This window comes from Mya arenaria, chromosome 15, assembly GCF_026914265.1.
Source record: "Mya arenaria isolate MELC-2E11 chromosome 15, ASM2691426v1".
NCBI lineage: Eukaryota > Metazoa > Mollusca > Bivalvia > Myida > Myidae > Mya > Mya arenaria.
Window position 1 is genome coordinate 32,569,996 of NC_069136.1, and position 20,280 is coordinate 32,590,275.

Below are 20,280 nucleotides of genomic sequence, written 5' to 3' on the forward strand. Positions count from 1 at the left end.
TGTTTATATGCTTAGCCTTTTTATCGTTAAATATTAATATATGTAAAATATGGTGATACTGCCTGCTTTGTTATGTCAACACAAAACATCTAACATTTCCAGGAAAAAAGATGCAGTTTGACGCTGTTTGCTTCCAATGTGGGGACACGGAGCTGGCTGAAAACGAAGACCTCAAACGCGTGATAGAGGAGTTGGGCATAGTTCGTCAGATTTGCCAGACCTGTCTTGAGCATGGAAAACCAGTGAAGACCAGGAATGCATTAAAAGTGAAAAAAAGGAAGTGACTACAACATACATTTGTCACAACATATGTGTGCAAGTGCTTGAAGCCTGTAATATAGGCAACTGTTGTGAAAGTGTGACTTGGGCGCTTCAAGAGGTTACAGAGTCAGTTATATTTGTTTTGATTAAATGGAATTATGCAATTGATGTAGGTGTAGATAATTTTATTAAGTGTGTAATACTGCAATGATCACACTAGTCAAAAATGGCATTCAGTTTATACTGTTATATTTTATAAGGTGTCAAGTCAACACAGTTTATCTAGTCATCTCATAATGGAATTCAGTTATATCCGGAATACCTCAAGGATCTGTCCTGGGACCAATTTTATTTATAATCTTTGTAAACGATCTACCTGATGTAGTAAGAAGTATATGTAAGATGTTTGCTGATGACTGCAAAATTTATACTCCTCTTTCTTCGAGAGTGGATCAACAACATCTTCAAGAAGATATAGATAACCTGTGTCAATGGAGTAAGGACTGGCTTTTAAAATTTAATGTGCAGAAGTGTAAAGTAGTTTCTTTTGGTCGCAAAAGAGTTGACACCGACTACCATATGACTGACAGAGATGGAAATATACAACAGCTTAAAAGGGAAGACTCTGAGAAGGATTTAGGAGTACTTTTTACTGAAAGTTTGAGTTTTGAAAAGCACATCAGCAATACTTTGAACAAAGCCAACAGGATTATTGGATTAATAAGAAGAAAGTTTACTCATATTGACAATACTCTATTCCTGACCTTATACAAATCACTGGTCAGATCGCATCTGGATTATGGAAACCTGATATATTTCCCAATAACAAAGAAGTGTAAACAGATGATTGAAAACGCTCAGAGAAGAGCAACAAGATTAATTCCGGATTTGAGGGGATTGACTTACAACGATCGCCTACGAAAATTAAGCCTCCCATCTTTAGACTTTAGAAGGAAAAGATTCGACATGATTCAAGTGTTTAGAATAGTACACAATATTGATGACATTAGTATGACAACATTTTTCACCTTTGCTGACAATAGTGGTACCAGAGGACACAATTTGAAATTATTTAAACCTAAAGCAAGGAAATCATTACGTCAAAATTCTTTCAGCAATCGTATAGTTTCAACTTGGAATAATTTGCCACATGAATTAGTGAACACTACATCTGTGAATGCCTTCAAGGCAGGTCTTGATAAACTTTGGAAAAACAAACGGGTTGATACTTCTGAAGTATATTAAGTCATACCGAAGGCGGAGAACTTACAGACGAAGCAGTTTAAAGGGATTTACTAGCCTTTTAGGGCTAAAGATTAAATTCCCTAGACAACAAAAGGTAGACAAAAGGTATAACATGTTCTAGTTCAAGTTTGATGAGCAGAGGTGGATGGTGTTCTCAAAGTATATTCAGTGAAATCTTAAATACTGTGAAATCATTAATGTTCGTGGGCATGAAATTTCGTGGATTGCCGAAAAAAAACAATTTCGTGGGTACTTGAATTCGTGGATTTTCATTTTTGAAAAAAAAAAATCGAAGATGCGATCGTCCTAGATCGTCTGCATAATATCCACGCGCTGGCCCGTGATTTCCGTCTTCTACGTCACTCGGTTTATGACACTCGCTAATATGGTATGACATGCCAATTAATGCATATACCCATGTCACTTATCGATTTAATTGGGAATAAAGGTAATAAAAGAAGATGTACCCTGATCATAAATACAGATAGGGGAAGCCATTGAATGCCAATTAAGAATTTTGCAAACTGTGAAAACACCGAAAAGGTGCGTATATTGTCACGTTCGGTGCTTAGTAACCTTCAATATACTAGTAATCGATTAATTATTTTATTAAATAAAAAAATCGAGTATGGACACTCAACACGCACATCTTGTAAACTTGGAGATTTTCATTAACAGCACACGTTTAAACACGTGCTTATAACTGTAATTTGCTGCATAAAACACATTTAATTGATTTGGTTGATTATTTGTTAAAGGCAGTTATAATATATTAACAGAATAATGATCGTAAGTTATACAGTGAGACAGGTTTTAACACTGTATACTGCGACCTCTGTAAAGAATATACTAGAGTATGTACGTAACAAGGCAATTGAAAAAGTGAATAAAGGGTTTATATTTCGTGGGATCTTGAATTCGTGGATCACCCAACCCACGAAAACCACGAACATTAATGCCCCACGAACATTAATGATTTCACAGTAGTATGACTTTAATATCTGGCATGTTTTGATGGATATTATTTCATTAAACAACATTTTAACTATGTTGTTAAAAATGTAGACCCAATAAGGAAATAGCTATGATACAACACATACAAGTAGGGATAAATATTTATTTCTGTAAGATATCTTACACTTTTAATGAAAATTATTATTGTAATAGATGAGATACACTTATTTTCAATTCATAAATAAAATTTTGAGTTTTAAATAGAAGTTTGTTATTTTCTGATTGAAATAAGTAATTTAACCCTGTTAAGCTGAAGAAGTTTCAAGAAATCAGGGCCTAATTGTTCTGTGCATCTGCCTACCCTCTATCGCATGTCCACTCCATTATAAACTCCTTTATATACCACATCTACATGTAGCTTATGTACAGAAATCTTCAAGGTCAAGGCCTTGTTGTATTATTTAGCCAAATACACAAAACAAACACTGGCATTCAAAAGAGGTTTATTTTGCAAATACATGAGTATTGCTCTAATACATGTACCCAGAGACCCCTCATACTAGCAGGCTTGAGACTGGCTGGGTGTTTAGTAGTGCTATATACCTGTATATATGTGAAACCTGGGTTAACATCTAAAGGAACTGCCAAACGAAAAATGCCAAAAACAAGAACTGACATCAAGATCTCGTTTTTAGGATGAAGAAATGTTTTTATAAAATCTCTGCCAGAGTCAACAGTATTTTTTTCACAGTTCATAATACAGAAATTCCCTAGACAATGCACTAAACAATATTTAAGCGTGATTTGTCTCTACTTTGTTTCTGAAGTGTAAAGCAAAAAACCCCAGTTGTTTAAGTATCTTTGATGTAAGTTAATAGAAGAAAAACGTGCATACACATAATATAAAGCTTTATAAAACAATATTCCGAGTTAAAAATGAAAATATGAAAAAAAAAAAAAAAAACCTTTGGGTACTTTTATTTTTTTGGTCGTGCACTCACTTTTTTTGATTTTATTTTTATTTTTATTTGGCCCCCCGACTCAATTTTTTTGAAAAAAATCTCGTAAATCATTAAATAAAAAAATGATGGCCTTAACTATTGATGAATAACAGTAAGGCCACACTAAAAAAACTACTACTAATACAATAGATAGGATGAAGTGAAAAGTGTCAAAATCCGAAATTAAATAGTACAGCACAGTCATGTACATAAATGATAAAATACCGGTATATTGAAATAAAAATAGCACATGTGGTTTAAAGCACATAAATTGCTAACTGCAATACTTTTTTACTTAATCGATAAACAACAAATTCATTCTGATGTGACTCCGCTCAAAGACCTAGCATTATTTGTTATCGTGGCAAATATAATTATTGTGCGTAAATGTTCCAGAGTGTATAATTACCCTTTTTACCCTGGCAGCCAATGGTGCTACAGATTTCTGTAGCCCAGCAGTGAACAGGAAAACATGGGTGCTTTATTGGGTTAAAGACAAGGAATGATATGAATTCTGTACTATATCTTATTTTATTCAGTTAGAGATGCAAGTATGGTGCTGGGGGGTGGACCTGTTGCCAGGGAGTCAGAGGAGACTGGTTCTGTCAACCTGTATTGCAAGGAGGTTTGGGGGTTTGGGGGGGGGGGGGGGGGGGTGTAAAGAACATGATTTTTTTCAAATTTTTCAGTAACTACATAAGGCCACTCCTTTTATTTTTTGGATTACAAAACCGGATTAATTTTTGGGAAACGGAAAAAAATCAAATCTCATTTTTGCCATTTTGTGCCAAAGCTGCGTTTTTTATTTGAAGCTTTGCGTGGTTTTGGCCAAAGTTTAAAAAAGGAGTGGCCTAACTGACTATTTAATACCTATGTTTGGTTCGGGACACAATTTTTAAAAGATTTCACCTATTGACCTGGTTTCTGACCCCATGTGACCCAGTTTCTAACTATTCAAAAACAATCAAGGAAAACTGTCTGATTAAGTTTTATGAATACTAGATTGCCTCTAGTGTGTTCCCAATATTTTTTCTAAAATTTGACCTATTGACCTTGTTTTTGACCCATATGACTCACTTTTAAAACACAGTCAAAATTTAACCCAAGAGAACATTCTGACCATGTTTGGACTTAATCAAACCAATCACCACCATAAAATAGTTTTGGACAAGATTTTTGAAAGATTTGACCTAGTGACCTAATTTTTTATCACATGTGACCCAGTATAAACCATGTCCAAGAGTTCATCAAGGGAAACATTCTGATCAAGTTTCATGAATATTAGACCATACATGCCTAATAGGCCTCTACTGTGTTTCAAAGATTTTTCTAAGATTTGACCTAGTGACCTAGTTTTTGACCCCATGTGCCCCATTTTTGCAAGTGGTCCATATTACATCATAACCAATTTTGAACATAACTTGACCAATCATTACCATGATATGGTTCCGGACAAGATTTTTCTAAGATTAGACCGAGTGACCTAATTTTCGATCATGTGACCCAGTTTTATTTATGACCAAGAGTTCATCAAGGAAAACATTCTGATTAAATTTCATGAATATTTAGACCATGTATAATGCTTCTATTATGTTCCAAAGATTTTTCCAAGATATGATCTAGTGACTTAGTTTTTGACCCCATGTCACCCACTTTTTCAAGTGGTCGAGATTTGATTAAGGGGAACATTCTGACCAATGCCTACCAAGATATGGTACCAGACGGACGGACGAATGGACGGACGGACGGAATGATGGATGGACAGACAACGCCAAAACAATATCTCCTTCCCGAAACCTTCGATTCGGTGGGGGGTAATAACTGGTAGGCCATCTGGCAGATGGCAGTTTTATTACTCCTTGGAAAACAACACTGATTCTTATCAGATGTACATTTAATGGAAAAACATTCTGCAAATGTTGATAAATATTCTAATCAATCCATATAAGGGTAAAAACAAGAATGTGTTTTAAAACTACATCTTATAAATTTCATTGTCCTTTTTATGAACTGGACATCTTTTGAAACAGAAGTCCAACATGTTAAAAGAGTGGCAAAGTTTTATAGATTATTATTATGATAAACAACTCAAATAAGTTACTTAAGGAAACATATAAGAACTCACCAGTAATGCATGTCATCTTTTACAAAACATCAAATGATTGGACTGTATTATTCCAAATCATAGTCCAGGTTCATCTGATCTTATGATAGTTATATCATAAATTTATCTCTTTAATTATCAATGGTTATTATATGTGTAAATTCATTAAATCCTTTAAAAACATCCAACCCTTCCTGCTGAAATCCCAACAATATGGCCGCCTGTATTTCAAATTTGGTGCTGACTTCTGATTGGTCGTTGTACAAATATGGCTTATCATGGGAATGGATTATGAACAAAGCATTAAGATCTATGTTGATAACATGGATAGAAATTACAGTAATATGAATTCTGTGAATATTCAGTTACAATAAGTCATGCAATAAATTACTGTATATTTGGTAAGTGTATAATTTTGCATAATATTATAAATTTATGATTTATTGCATTAATTGATAAAAAAATATCCTTTTTCATTTTATTTTAAATCATTTAATTGATAATTCATTTATTCATCCATTCAATAATATCAATTAATTAATTCCATTCATTCATTCACAGACCTGTGAACCTTTGGCAGTGACAGTGAGGTAGATTTAGGTCTTAAACCTAGATTGGGTTCAAAAGCGGTAAACAAAATCTTGCCATTTGTTACTATTTTAAGATTTTCAGAAAAAAAAGCATAAAATATGTCATCATGACATGGTTAAGAGACTTGTCAAATGTCAGTGTTTATGATTAAGAAACAGAAAGAATATAACCTCTGACTTGTAAAAACAAGTCTACAGTACACTCAACGAGTAAGACCCACTTTCCTCGCTCACTCCGAGGCATAAAGTTGATGATCGCGAATTTCCTCCGAGGGTAAAACTGTTGACCTCGCTAAAATCCCCGAGTTTCTCCCAGTGGCTGGCTTACCGCCGAGTTTAATATGAACGATAGTGTTGAGAATTGTCCGATTTTATGATCCCGCGGCGGACTCCCGAGTCGGATCAGATAAGCAAGAAATCATTCTTGTTTAGAAGTCATTTATTTTTATGCTTATGCACATTGTTAAGTGTAAAAGATTCTTACATATACCAACGTTTAATTTGTATTTGTGTCCGTAAACGCCAATCAAATATGGTCTTGAATAATAAACATTGAATCATTAAAGTATTGTCACTAATTTTATTGCATCATAACGCAGCCGACTTAAAATTTACACGATTCTGAACCATGACCTCTGACGTCAAGCCCGTGATCAATACAATGTAAAATATACTAATTATTATTGGTGGTTAAAAATAGCTATGACGTTTAATGGAATTTTCCACAGAAATTGAGGCAAGAATAGAAGGCCTTCAAAACCATGCGCTGTGAACTTTGAACGCGTGTTTGACCTCCTGATTTTCCGAAAATGTGTAACCTAGCCTTTCTCGGATGAAATGTAATCGGTTGAAAATTTTAATAAAAATAAAATAACTTTAGCGTAGATTCTTATCAAGTGTCCGCAGAGTTTCACGGAGTTAACCTCTCTGAGGATTACTGTGTTCGTTATTTTTCGATCGACTGATCACCCTCCGAGGGCCTTAAATTCAATCTCTAAGGAACGCGGACAGTCGATAAAATGATTGTGTTGGCCGCAATAGCGAAAATCCGCGGAGGGAAATGGAAAGTGGTCTAACTCCTTGAGTGTACTGTTTATTTAGAAGAGCTGCTAATAAATCAAATAAGACTGCCAAAATAGGTCAGGCTGCAAGTGCAGATGACTGCAGAATTGTGTATGTTAGTTAATTCATTCATTCATTCAATCATTCATTCATTCATTCAATAATCAATCAACCAACCAATAAATCAATCCACCAGTCAAGCAATCAATCAATCAATCCAACATCCACATTCATTCATTTATTTATGCAATCAATCAATCAATCAATCAATCAATCAATCAATCAATCAATCAACCAATCAACCAATCAATCAATCAATCAATCAATCAATCAATCAATCATTCATTCATTCATCCATTTATATATTTATTTTTGGTTCATCCATTTTTTACCATATTTTATTAATTCATCAGGAATAGAATGTATTAATTGATTAATGACTGAATATTTTTGTATGTTATTGTAGATTTACACATGGATGAACTGAAAAAATTAAATTACTGCTGATAAAAGACATCCTTAATTTGACATGAATAATTGAAATGAAATGCAAGATTTGTAATAGAAAAAATTCTTTAGCTAAGAAAAAGGACTTGTTATTTGAATAATACACTTAAAATGCAATAAAGTGCACCTAAAATGCAGAGACAAAAAAAGACAAAGCTTTTTAGGCAAAAGAAGAAGCTTTTATGTTAAAGACGAAGCTTTTGTTTAAGGAAAATATGGCTTAAACAAAAAGACGAAGCTTTTTTCAAAAGACGAAGGTTTAGCAAAGCTTTTTTACAAAAAACAAACTAATATGAAAAATCCGCAGCTTTTGCCAAGCTTTTCAAAAAAGAAAAAGCACAGCTTTTGAAGAAAAGGCAGCTTTGGAGAAAAAGCGGAGCTTAAGCAAAGAAAAAGCTTCGCTAAAGCTGCACTTTTTATGAAGCTTCTTTTTTATTTGGCACTGGTGTTACCTTATCGACAAGAAGGACGAAAAAAACAAAAACATGCATCTAATAATAAACATTGTTTTTGCTACTGAAAAAGGGGGAATTGGTCACATTATGTGTGCTAGTGGATTGACAAGATGTACCTGCTGACTGTGTATAATAATAAGTTTAATCGATTAAGTTCTGCGTGACTTACATCTCCTGGCAGACAAAACAAGAGGCACATCAGTGCCTGTGCTCCACTGGCCAAAAGGTTCAAGCAAAGACCACCTAACGAACATTTTCGTCAAGTTTCATAGAAATACAATCATCAATTTTTGAGGAGAAGTTATTTAAAAATTTTTTTTACTTTAATAGCTCTGGCTGCCATGTTGTGCAGTGGACCGAAATGATTTGGGCAATTTGAGTAAAGGAGCACCAAACAAACATTTCTGTCAAGTTTTATCGAAAAAAGGTCATCGGTTTCGACGACAAGTCGTATAAAGTTTTTTTTATTTTTTAACTCTCGCATCCATGTTGTGCAGCGGACCGGAACCATTTGGGGAATTTTGGTTAAAGGGCATCCCGATGAACATTTATGTAAAGTTTCATCAAAATCTGATAGTCGGTTTCTGAGAAGATGTAGTTTAACGTTTTTTTCTATTCTTAGCTCTGGTGCCCATGTTGTGCAGCAGACCAGAACTGTTTGGGCTATTTTGGTTGAGGACTACCCAAGTAACATTTCTGTCAAGTTTCATTGCAATACGATCATCGGTTTCTGAGGAGAAGTCGTTTAAAGGTTTTTCTATTTTTACCTCTGGGGGCCATCTTGTGCAGTGGACCGAAACCATTGAAGCATATTTGATAAAGGACCATCCAAGGAACATTTCTGTTAAGTTTCATCAAAATCTGATCATCGGTTTCTGAGAAGATGTTCTTTAAAGGTTTTTCTATTTTTTTGCCCTGGCAGCCATGTTGTGCAGCGGACCGGAACCATTTGAGCAATTTTGGTTAAGGACCACCCAAGGAACAATTCTGTCAAGTTTCATCAAAATCTGCCTATCCGTTTCAGAGGAGATGTCGTTTAAAGATTTTGCTATTTTTAGCGGTGGCGGCCATATTGTGCAATGGACCAGAACCATTTGAGCAATTTTAATAAAGGACCACCCAAGGAACATTACTGTCAAGTTTCATCAAAATCTGCCGAACAGTTTCAGAGGAGATGTCGTTTAAAGATTTTGCTATTTTTAGCTCTGGCGGCCATATTGTGCAATGGACCGGAACCATTTGAGCAATTTTGGTAAAGGACCACCAAAGGAACATTCCTGTGAAGTTTTGTCAAAATCCGCTTATCAGTTTCAGAGGAGATGTCGTTTAAAGTAAAAGTTTACGCACGCACGCACGCACGCACGCACGCACGCACACACTCACGACGGACAATCTGTGACGACATAAGCTCCATGGCCTTCGGCCAGTGGAGCTAACAACAGCTGATTTTTCGTATTTCGGCAATGAAATATTGGACTTTATCGCAGGGAATTTTCATTTTTAGGGGAAAAACTAGGCTTATTTTCCAAATGCCCCCTTCTAAATAAGGTAAAAAAAACCTGGGCGGACATAATCCCCCTCATCAATTTTACAAAACACACCTCAACACAGTTAAAAATAAATAAATGTTTTTAATATTTCCATTTTATACCACATGTTTAATTTACACAGAAAATAATGGATTAACAGTAATTTCATTTCATTTCAAACCATTCATATGATATCAATAATTATACATAATTACAGCTAATTAAGGAATTCCAACAATATAAAATAAAAACTTTACAAGTTTATTTGAAAAGACAAATATTTCAATATAATCCCAAATATTCTCTAAAAGCATACATGTGATAATTTCTTGGGTCGATTCTGGGACACTCGTCGTAATGTCAACGCACAATAGGGGGGTCTGGGGGCATGCCCCCCCCGTAAATTTTTTCAAATGGGGAACGTCTGTGGTGCATTCTATAGCATATCTGGGGCTATTTTAGTCGTTTTTAACGTCGAGAAAATGTACCTATTTTGACTGCCAAGACGTATTTTTTACTTGACATGGTTGGTTTTTTTCTGCATTTTCTTGAAAAAATAAAACCACCAGATATTTTCCCAGGCTTTAAATGAAGTGCTAACCAGGAGGATATGCAGTCTACTTTCGGTTTCATCAAAATAGGAAATAAACAACTATACGGGCACCTGTTTTCCCGCGCTTTTGAGAACATGCGTTACAAAATATTTATTTGTTCATCACAATTAAAACGTTTGCAATTTATGACACACAATATTTTCCAGACGATAAAGAAGATTTTCCAGTCGATGAGCTTTTTTCCGTTTGGAGATGCATATAATTTTGATAGAGACGCGTCAACAATCGGCTGTATAAAGCGATCACGTGACTTACCATGGTCACGTGATTAAAGCACTCTATATAACCACCTGTAAACCCCATATCGTCAGTTTTATTTCGGCGTAAAAATACACACGATAGTTCGGAAAAAAGGTCAAAACACTAAAATTCCTTATGGACGCGTAAGTTGTTTAAAGTTGTTTAAAGTATAACGACGTATCGACTTTGAAATTTGAAAGGAATATGGGATGTTTTCCGTGTTTTAATTTTGTTTTTTTTACTCATTTTGTCACTTTCTTTGAACTTACCTTCATGCTCGTTTGTTGGTAAAATGTGTGAAAAAAATCAATTCATCAATTAAAAGCTATCATTCATAAGACCAAACAAATCCATATGAAAACATTTAGCAATGAATTTGTATACAAGAACCCTCCCCCACTCGTTAAGCACAACAATATGCTGATAGATCAATTATCGGGTGATTGACGATGACCTCGAAGACACACGTACCAATTAACGGATTAGTGTCAACATGTCCTGTGTTTTACGACCAGTGTCCCGGACAGGCAAAATAGCTGACTTACATTGGTAAAATTAGATAATCGATTCCGATTCCGAGATTATTTTTTTTCGTTTTTTTTTATGACTTTCTGGGACAAACATGCACCCTCCGTGACTCCGTGACAGAGATACGATTTCCGGGACAATCCCGGACGTCCGGGACGTTATCACACGTATGTCTAAAAGCCATGCAGTTGATAATAAAACTAAAACAAACCTTAGGGGGTGAATTGTCTGTGTAGAAATGATGAGGGGGATTGTGCCCGCCTTGTAAAATTGATGGGAGGGATTATGTCCGCCTTGAAAAATTGATGGGAGGGATTATGTCCGCCTTGAAAAATTGATGGGGGGGGAGTGGGTTATGTCCACTTATACAAATGAGTAGGCGGGATTTTGTCCCCTCTGTTTTGAATGGGGGGAATAATAATAAAGGCCCATAATTGCACCTTTTTTTAATTTAAAGTAATTTAATGTTGAGCAATTATCCCCTCTTAGAGCTATTTCAAACTGAAGAATGTTGACAGTTGTTTAAAGCAAAAAAGGTACATGTACATGCACTGGTACATGTTTGAGCTTTGCATTGTTTAAACCATGACTTGAAAACTTCATGGATAATCATGTTTATAAATGCTTAATTTAGACTACTTACTTTATCTCGGGCATGTATGGTCTGTGCTTCTGGAGGTAGAGGAAGATGTTCGGAGGAACTTTCTCCTGTTCCAGTTGAAGCTGACGGAGAAAGTCCGGCCCATGGCCCTCTATGGCCTTCCCCAGCAAATTCTCATCCATCCTTGTACAAGCTATTAGATTTTACCTACAAAAAAAAACATGTTCTGAAAGCAAATAGGCGGTATTTGGCGGAAGTTGGAAAAAACTAACAATGTAATAGCATAGTTAGCAATGTGTCAACATCTATAACAGTCACAGTTATTTATTTGTAACAAAAGACGGGCCTCAAAATTGTGCATGCGGTCTGTGACGTCATTCCCCCGCATGCTACATATTTACATTTTTGTTGCTTAGAAATTTTACAGGAATTTATTAAGAAAACTAAGGGTATGTATCTATCTAGATCATTGAATAATCGATCGAGGTAAACAAACGCGTGCGGTATTTATAGACTGATCAGGTTATATAACTCAACCAGTATATCTCTTTCGAGGATTGCATATTTTATGCAAATTTTGGTTATACAGTCGAGTAAGGGATTCCGATTCATTAAGGACAAATCCAGTGCTGTATTAATATTAGGATAGTCAGATAAATGAAACAATACATGTTCAGGAGCTCATATATCTGGACTAGATTTCTATTACTTTCAAATTATAACGAGACTTCAGTAGTCCATATATCTTGTTATCTAAATATACACACTCGTAGGAATTCCGAATCACTTGAAGGTGTTAAGGATCAGGTGATATTGTTGCGCCACAGCTGTTTGGGGGTGTCGTCAGGTTGCAGAAAGAATGCTTGAACATATCAAGTTCTTTTATTAGGTGAATAAAATTACAACTTCTTCAAATATTTTGGTAGCGTGTCTCAAATTAACCAAAGTGTCAGCAATTTCAGAAAGTCTCAAATCATCAAGATTCTAAATCTAAATAAATGCCAAAATGTCCCAATTTCATAGAAAAACAAAATGACAGCCGCAGAATAAATGTTATTCATATTAAATCTTTGTAAAATTATCAAACATTTTCCCCAAAAATCAAAGTTTATAAAATAATCAAAGAAAACAAAAAAAGCGGCCTGCCTCAACGAAAACCTAAACAATAATGCCATGTCCCAGCAATTTCCAGGGATTGGCCATAAACTGGCAGAAAATCAGCCGGGTCGTTTTCTGGCCGGTGTCAAAACAGAGCGTGCCATTTTCGGCCAAGAAACGCCCAACAAACAGCCAAATCTTGACATGACACTTGGTCGTCGGCCAATAAAAGGCCAACCCCGCTGTAGCAGAAACAGCGGCAGCCATATTGGATTTATAAGAAAAACAACGTATCCTTGACAAATTCAAAACTTCCTAATAAAGATTTAACATAATAATATAAACAATTCTCAATATTAAGGACACTAATATTCACATAATTGTTAATCGATTAAATGATGCAAAATAGCAACGTTCAATCAAGCAAGAAGGAAGCTGTGAAACATCCTTCAAAAAATGTGCAATAATTCGTTCTCTAAATACCGCGAGTACAATTGTTATGCACGAAGTCAAGAATAGTTACTTAACAATTATGCAGGTCTTAAAGTGGTTTTCATTATTATCTGGATTAATTTACCTTTAATCGTAAGTACATGGAATAAACGACATAAACTTAAACATGCAATACAAATTCACGGCATCCCTGTCAGATTCATATATATCTTGTGTCATTACAAATGAAGGAATTTAGAAATCTCTAAAATGGACGTTTGGGTGGATTTAATTTTGAAAGAATTAGGCTAGTTAGAAATAATGACCTTTCAGTCTCTTATTGACAGGTACTTATATTTTATTTTATAAATATGAAGTTTGGTCATATTTAACTTCATTTTATCTTACCAAATCATTTGTCCTAGTCAAATGAAAAAGTTACAAAGGGTGTTGGGTTAAAGTTTAAGGATGTTGGGTTTCATACAGGTGGTCTTGTGAAAATCCAAAATGATTGTTTTTGCCATCAATCTTCTTAATGAATTTGAGGCAGGGCTGAATGTGAAAAATATATTTTGTAACTATATTTATTTGTTGTTAATACCTTTAACACATACCAGTGACTATATTACTTATGCTAACAGTTTCCCTGATTACAGTTCAAACTGTGTACATTTGCCGTCAAACTTTACATGGCTATGCATCATCTGACGTACAGTTACACTGTGATATTCAAGGGACAGTACTCCACCTCACAACTACATCATCATCTATTCCATGTGGTACCCGAAGTTGATTATTATGCTATCTGGCGATGTAGAACTCAACCCAGGCCCTATTAACGACAGATCCCCGTCAGCAGGAGGAACAACACCACCAGGATATTTTCAGCCACCAAGCCCTTATGCGAACCCTGACACGCAGTATATCCTTACCTCAATGGCGGAATATAATAAACAAACGTTCGATGCAATAACGCAAGTAAAAAATGAAATAATTGCGGTTAGATCAGATGTAACAAGTATGAAACATGAGCTCCGCGAAATCAATAGCAAAGTTAATAATATTGAATCCAAGCAATCTAAAATTAAACATAATGTTAGGGAGGTGCAATCCCATGTTAACGCATTAGCTAACGACCAGCAGTACATGCAGTCTGAATTAGAAACTATCTCTTTTCAACATGATCGCGATAGTACAGATATTCACGATATGAGTAAAAGATTGCACATGATGGAATTACAAACTGAAAATGTAAAACATTCGCTTAAGAATTTTTGGTATTCCGGATGAGGAGAATGAACTCACAGAACATACAAAAGATAGATAAATAGATAGATAATTCTTTATTTCCTCCTTTGAAGAAGAGATTGAACATGGCATTACATAATACATATACATATTTATAAGTGTGATCGAGTATGTACATATATATATATATGTACATGGAGCATAGTTGTATGACTTATATGTGATTTATAAGACAATGATAATATAATTCCAATGTCTAAAAGTAAATATATTTACATGTGTGTACAAGTACTTATGATTAAACAATACATATATAGATTAAAGGAAAATAATTGCGATAGTTAATTGGTGTTGCCATTATTACTACATATGGCATAACTCAGGTGCAAATTATGATTTTGTAAAATTATAAATATTTTTAATGCCAATAGCCTAATGCCTAATTCAGCCGAAAGCGAAAATGATTAGACAGTGAATTATTATTTATTATTATTTTTTTTTTTTCACAAAGAAAATGTGCCAATTTCATGTTGTCTAATTGAGACAAAAGCGAAAGAAATTAGACAAATGTTTGGCTCACACATATTTGATAATAATTTATGATAAATTATGTTGATGAGTAAGAATTCTGACAATCAGGCGCAAAATTGACACAGTTGAATGCTGCGTGAATGTAATGTCCTAAATCTGTTTTAGGAACACAAACGGTTTAACAAGTAAATGCGAATATCTTGTAATGACCTTATACAGAGATACCCGTAATTCATCGGTAAGATTTAAGTATGTAAAACCGGAATACATCGCGCCAATTTGCTTTCGACAGCTTAGCTTACAAAAGCTATTGAACATTTCATTTCCTAACAAAGAATGCAGTTTACGCAAACATAATGTAGTATCTCCTAACTCCTCTTTTAATGATGATGATATCATTGAGATTAAACGAATTGGCAAATACATTGCTTCTAAACCGAGAATGGTAGTGATAAAGTTTTGTCATGACCAATGTAAAGTGCCAATATTCTCAAACAGGGACCAATTGCGTTCTGAGGGGATTCGGGTATCAAACGATCTTACACGTTTTCAACGGCAAAAGTTGAAGGAACTGAGCATTAAGGGTATTATAGGCTATTTTAAGAATGGTGTTTTATACCAAAGCGAATCTAAACCTAAAGAGTCGCTATCCGGAGATCGTGTATAAATTGGGGCACGTCGTCGGATACAGCAGCCTATTGAGTGTGCCCCTTCGACTACCGGCGAAGAGACACAGTCCACAGATCACGAAAACCCGACGGAAAACTTACCGGTCGACCAGGCCCTAGTTTTCATTCACATATTTCGTATTTAGTATGGATATTGGTGGCAATGTTAAGCTTTTTAAACGAGCTGATATTTTTGCTTATATTACTAGTTTTGACATTTTTGCTCTTTTGGAAACGTGGGATTGTGAATCATTATGTTTAAATGAGTTTTCTTGTTATACTCCTTTTGAATGTCATGCAAGGAAATCTGAAAACAAAGGTCGTAATATGGGCGGCGTTGTGATATTTGTAAAAAACACCATCGTCAAATATGTTTCAAGACTTAATAATGATTTTCGACACGGAGTTATCTTAAAATATAGTCGTGAACTATTTAATACATCGAAAGACATATTATCGCTGACGCTTTATATCCCTCCTGAAAGTTTGCCCGCATATAAAAAGGATAATGTAAAAGGAATAGAAATTATTGAAGAAATTATTAGCATATTCTACTAACTATTATGAAACACTCATATCCGATTTAAACGCTCGTGTTGGTAATGAACAAGAAAAGGTTAACATAGATAGAAATGTTCCATTGTTTAAGGAATATGATGGTATTTTTGATGATAAAATAGCAGACCGAGCCTCCAGTGATACATATACTAATGATTTTGGAAGACGTCTAATAGAAATGTGTAAAAGCTATGCATTATATATATTTAATGGCCGTATAGGTTTGGATAAGAATAAAGGCTTATTTACGTTTATAAACCATTTGGGAAAGAGTGTAATTGACTATATGATCGGTAATATTAACATTTTTGAAATTGTCGAAGACTTTTTAATTGAGGATAGAGTAGAGTGTGATCATTTTCCAATTTTACTTAAACTTAAAAGTAAAATAGCTAACGTTAAAAATGTTGATTATATCGTGCCAACCCCTAAACCGCATTATACATTTACAGACAATAACTTTGTATTATTTCAAAGAAAACTTGATGAAAATATCAATGAAGGAAATTTTGATGATATTGACAATATGATCATTAATGAAAGTTGTCCCATTACCGATATCATTAATAAATTAGAATATAAGTTACTTGAGTGTAGCATTGATGCGAGAAAGATCATGCCATAAAGACGTAATAATAATAATAATAATAATAAACAAGAGGCCAAAAAGGGCCTATGCTCTACTGGTATGGCTTTTGTGGTCATATCAATCCAGAGCATGTATGTATGGGTAAAAGGCAACCGACATATAGTTTATGTTTTGTGTTTGGGTTTATACCTGAAAACGTAGCACGTTCAACATCTGAGCCCAGAAAGTATTGTAAGCAGATTAGTTGCATGAACTATTTTAATATGTGCAAAGTAAAAGTCATCCGACAAAAAAAAATGCTTTCAAAACTGTAGTCATAGTACAAATTTCTGTAGTTTTAAAAGTTAAAAAAGTTGGTCAAAAGGTCAAAGTCAAGGGCATCCTAGGACAACATTGATCAATTTGAACAAACATTCACAATCAGTTGTGCTGAGATGGATGCACGAACACACAAAAAGATTTTCAAACCTTTCCAGAGTTATGTTTACCAAACCTGTGAACCCTGGGTGTGGCCAGTAATGACACCAGGTGCATAACTTAAACATTCACAACCAATTTTGTTAAAATGAATGCGCAAACTACAGAACTTAAAGCTAAAAAATGGCCTTCGGGCTTTCAACAAGAACAAGGCAGAGTAATTCACAAAATCAACTGCAGAAGCAAAAAGCAAATTGTCTCTCAAAATCCTAGTCTTGCAAATTGTCTCCCTTAACTTGAATTTACATGTACATGTAAACTTGGCTAAAAATTAGGGATGCAAACGAATGGCAAAATTGATATTCGAATATTCGGTAATTCTTTCGATCGAATATTCGAATATTCGAATACCAAAATGATCCTTTAAGAATTGTAGAAAACTAGTATTCAATAACGTAATAGCTAGGGCCCTGTTACCCTTCTTTGTCGTATTCGGTACACGCGACGGACACTTATTGTTCCACAAATTAGCCTCTGAATTTCCCCATTTTCAGAATATATCCCAAGAAAAAGCCATAATTATATTTTAAACAAAAAATAAACTATATCAATTCCTCTGCGTTCACTTTTGTAAACAATGCAAAATAAGATTGGGAATTTCGTTTTTCCCGGTTAAATGACGATATGCACCAACGTGGTACTTGGAGCCTCGTTCTGGGATTGATGTTTATGAAATATTTTTATAGAAAACGACACCAACCATGGCCGCACGTCGATTTTGACTGATGTATTTTACAACGTTAAACCATACAACTACTTTTCAACGCAAGAGCGTTGTAACGAAACATGGAAAACAGTTTAAAGCAAATAACTATCACATGTCCTTCAAATCATCAAGGCGATTTGCGCATATCGCCAAGCTTGATTCGCAGGGAAAGACAACACATTGGTATAAAGGCCGATCTTAAATGTTCCCAAAATAATTGGAATGTGTTTGATGTCACTTGTCTAACAGCCAGTAAATGCAAAAATCCGATATGGCGCGTGTATAGTGTCATATGTTTACACCTCTGGCATTACGGGTCCATCGTTGTAAAAACAAGACAGACGAAGATGACAGTTGTAGTCAAAAAGTTTATTGATTTATTGTTTCAACAAAAACATCGAATATTCGAATACTGATTTTGACATTCGAATACCAAACGTTCGATCGAATATTCGAATATTCGTTTGCATCCCTACTAAAAATAGAATTCGCTCATGCAGACCTGGCTATAAATAGAAAGCATTTCTTTAAAACTTTCATGGCCCATAATCTAGGCAATCATGGGCGGATCTTGCTGGTTTTCGAAAGGAACCGAGCTGTAATGGATATCTAGATACTGTACAAGTTTCATCGAGATACAATCAAAACTGAAGATTGTATCGTGTTCACAAGCAATTGTTTACAGACGCACGAATGCATGACCGCACAGATGCACATACTACGTACACATTACCATCGCATAAGCTCTTCTGGCCTTTGGCCAGTAGAGCTAAAACTGGTTTGATAAGGAATGTAAAACTTTGAAAACAAAAGTCACAATGAGTCTGCGTCGTTTTCGGGAATAATTTTTTTTACATGATCTCAATAATTATTTAACAGCGAAAAAGTGATATAAAAATACATGTAAAACCAAAAGAAGATCTTACAATGAATTATGTGTGCAAAAACTGGTTGATGTTTCAAAAAGTCAAAGCGACTTTTGGAAAACACTTAGACTTAACACAAAGTAATAATATTTATAAATCACAAATTTCCACAGAACAGTGGTTTAATCATTTTAACGAGTTGTTTAATCCAGAATTGCCAGACGTAGAATTAACAGGAACAACTGTACAATTAGTCATAGAGAGTGATGTTGAATCATCAATATTGAACATGGAAATTACAGATAATATATGATGATATATTAGATGATGATATATTTGATGCCATCAGATCGTTAAAATCTAATAAGGCTACAGCGGGCATACTAACTGCAAACCACTTTAAACACAGTATTAATCATATAGTATCATATGTACGTAGAATTTTCAATCTTATATACTCATCAGGCGACTTTCCTGAACAATGGACATCAACATATACCCATACACAAGAAAGGAGCTAGAGATGTTCCCAATAACTATAGGGGAATATCCTTAATTGACGTATTTAGTAAAATATACATTTACATTTTGAACAAGCGTTTGACTTTTTATTGTGACGCGTTTAACAAAATAACTGAATCACAGGAGCAAATTATTCGACAATGGATAATGCATTTATTTTAAATGCTGTTATATCTAAATACCTATGTAAAAAACGTGGTAAATTGTATGTTGCCTTTGTCAATTTTAAAAAGGCGTTTGATTATGTTAACCGTAGTAAGTTATATATGTCATTGCTTAATTGCGGAATTAAAGGTAAACTATTTAATGCAATAAAAGCTATATATGTGTCTGTTAAAAGTCGAATCAAAAATGGTTATGAACTAAGTGAGAGTATAAATTGCCCTCTAGGATTGCGTCAAGGATGTAATTTAAGTCCTATTTTTTTTTAGTCTGTTTATTAATGAATTGTATGACTTCCTACATCAAAATGGAGTACGTGGAATACAACTTTCACCTGATATTATTGAAATATTCATGATTTTATTTGCTGATGATGTAGCACTTATGTCTGATACTATTGTAGGTTTACAATCGCAACTTAACCTGTTGTATGAATATTGTGAAAATTGGAAACTAACTGTTAATGTTAACAAAACAAAGATTGTTGTTTTTGAAAATGGCGGTTGTCTTTCTAGATACGAACATTGGTATTAAGACAATATAAACAATATACAATACACTTATGCTTTCGTAATAGTTGATCGATAGTTAGAAGACAAGTGGGAAAAATGAAAAAATTGAATGTGTAAACGGTTTTAACTATGTTGGGGTCCATTTTACTTCTACTCTGTCACTTAATAAAATGGCCGACAGCATGGCTGTTAAAGGCAAACAGGTTCTTGTATCATTATT

The 20,280-nt window shown here is 34.5% G+C and overlaps 1 protein-coding gene across 5 annotated transcripts in view; it reads right to left on the reverse strand.

Moving 5' to 3' along the window:
* The window catches only part of LOC128219611 (zinc finger CCCH domain-containing protein 13-like), a 70,146-nt gene that overhangs the window by 45,912 nt on the left and 3,954 nt on the right, over nucleotides 1-20,280 (reverse strand). For 4 of the 5 annotated variants that reach the window (XM_052927467.1, XM_052927466.1, XM_052927468.1 and 1 more), the window contains one exon: nucleotides 11,734-11,898. In XM_052927467.1, the coding sequence (XP_052783427.1) occupies nucleotides 11,734-11,873 (140 nt within the window). In that variant the 5' untranslated portion in view covers nucleotides 11,874-11,898. Of the gene's footprint in view, nucleotides 1-11,733; nucleotides 11,899-12,458; nucleotides 12,511-20,280 lie in introns of those variants that run through there. The other variant, XM_052927470.1, reaches the window with a different exon arrangement.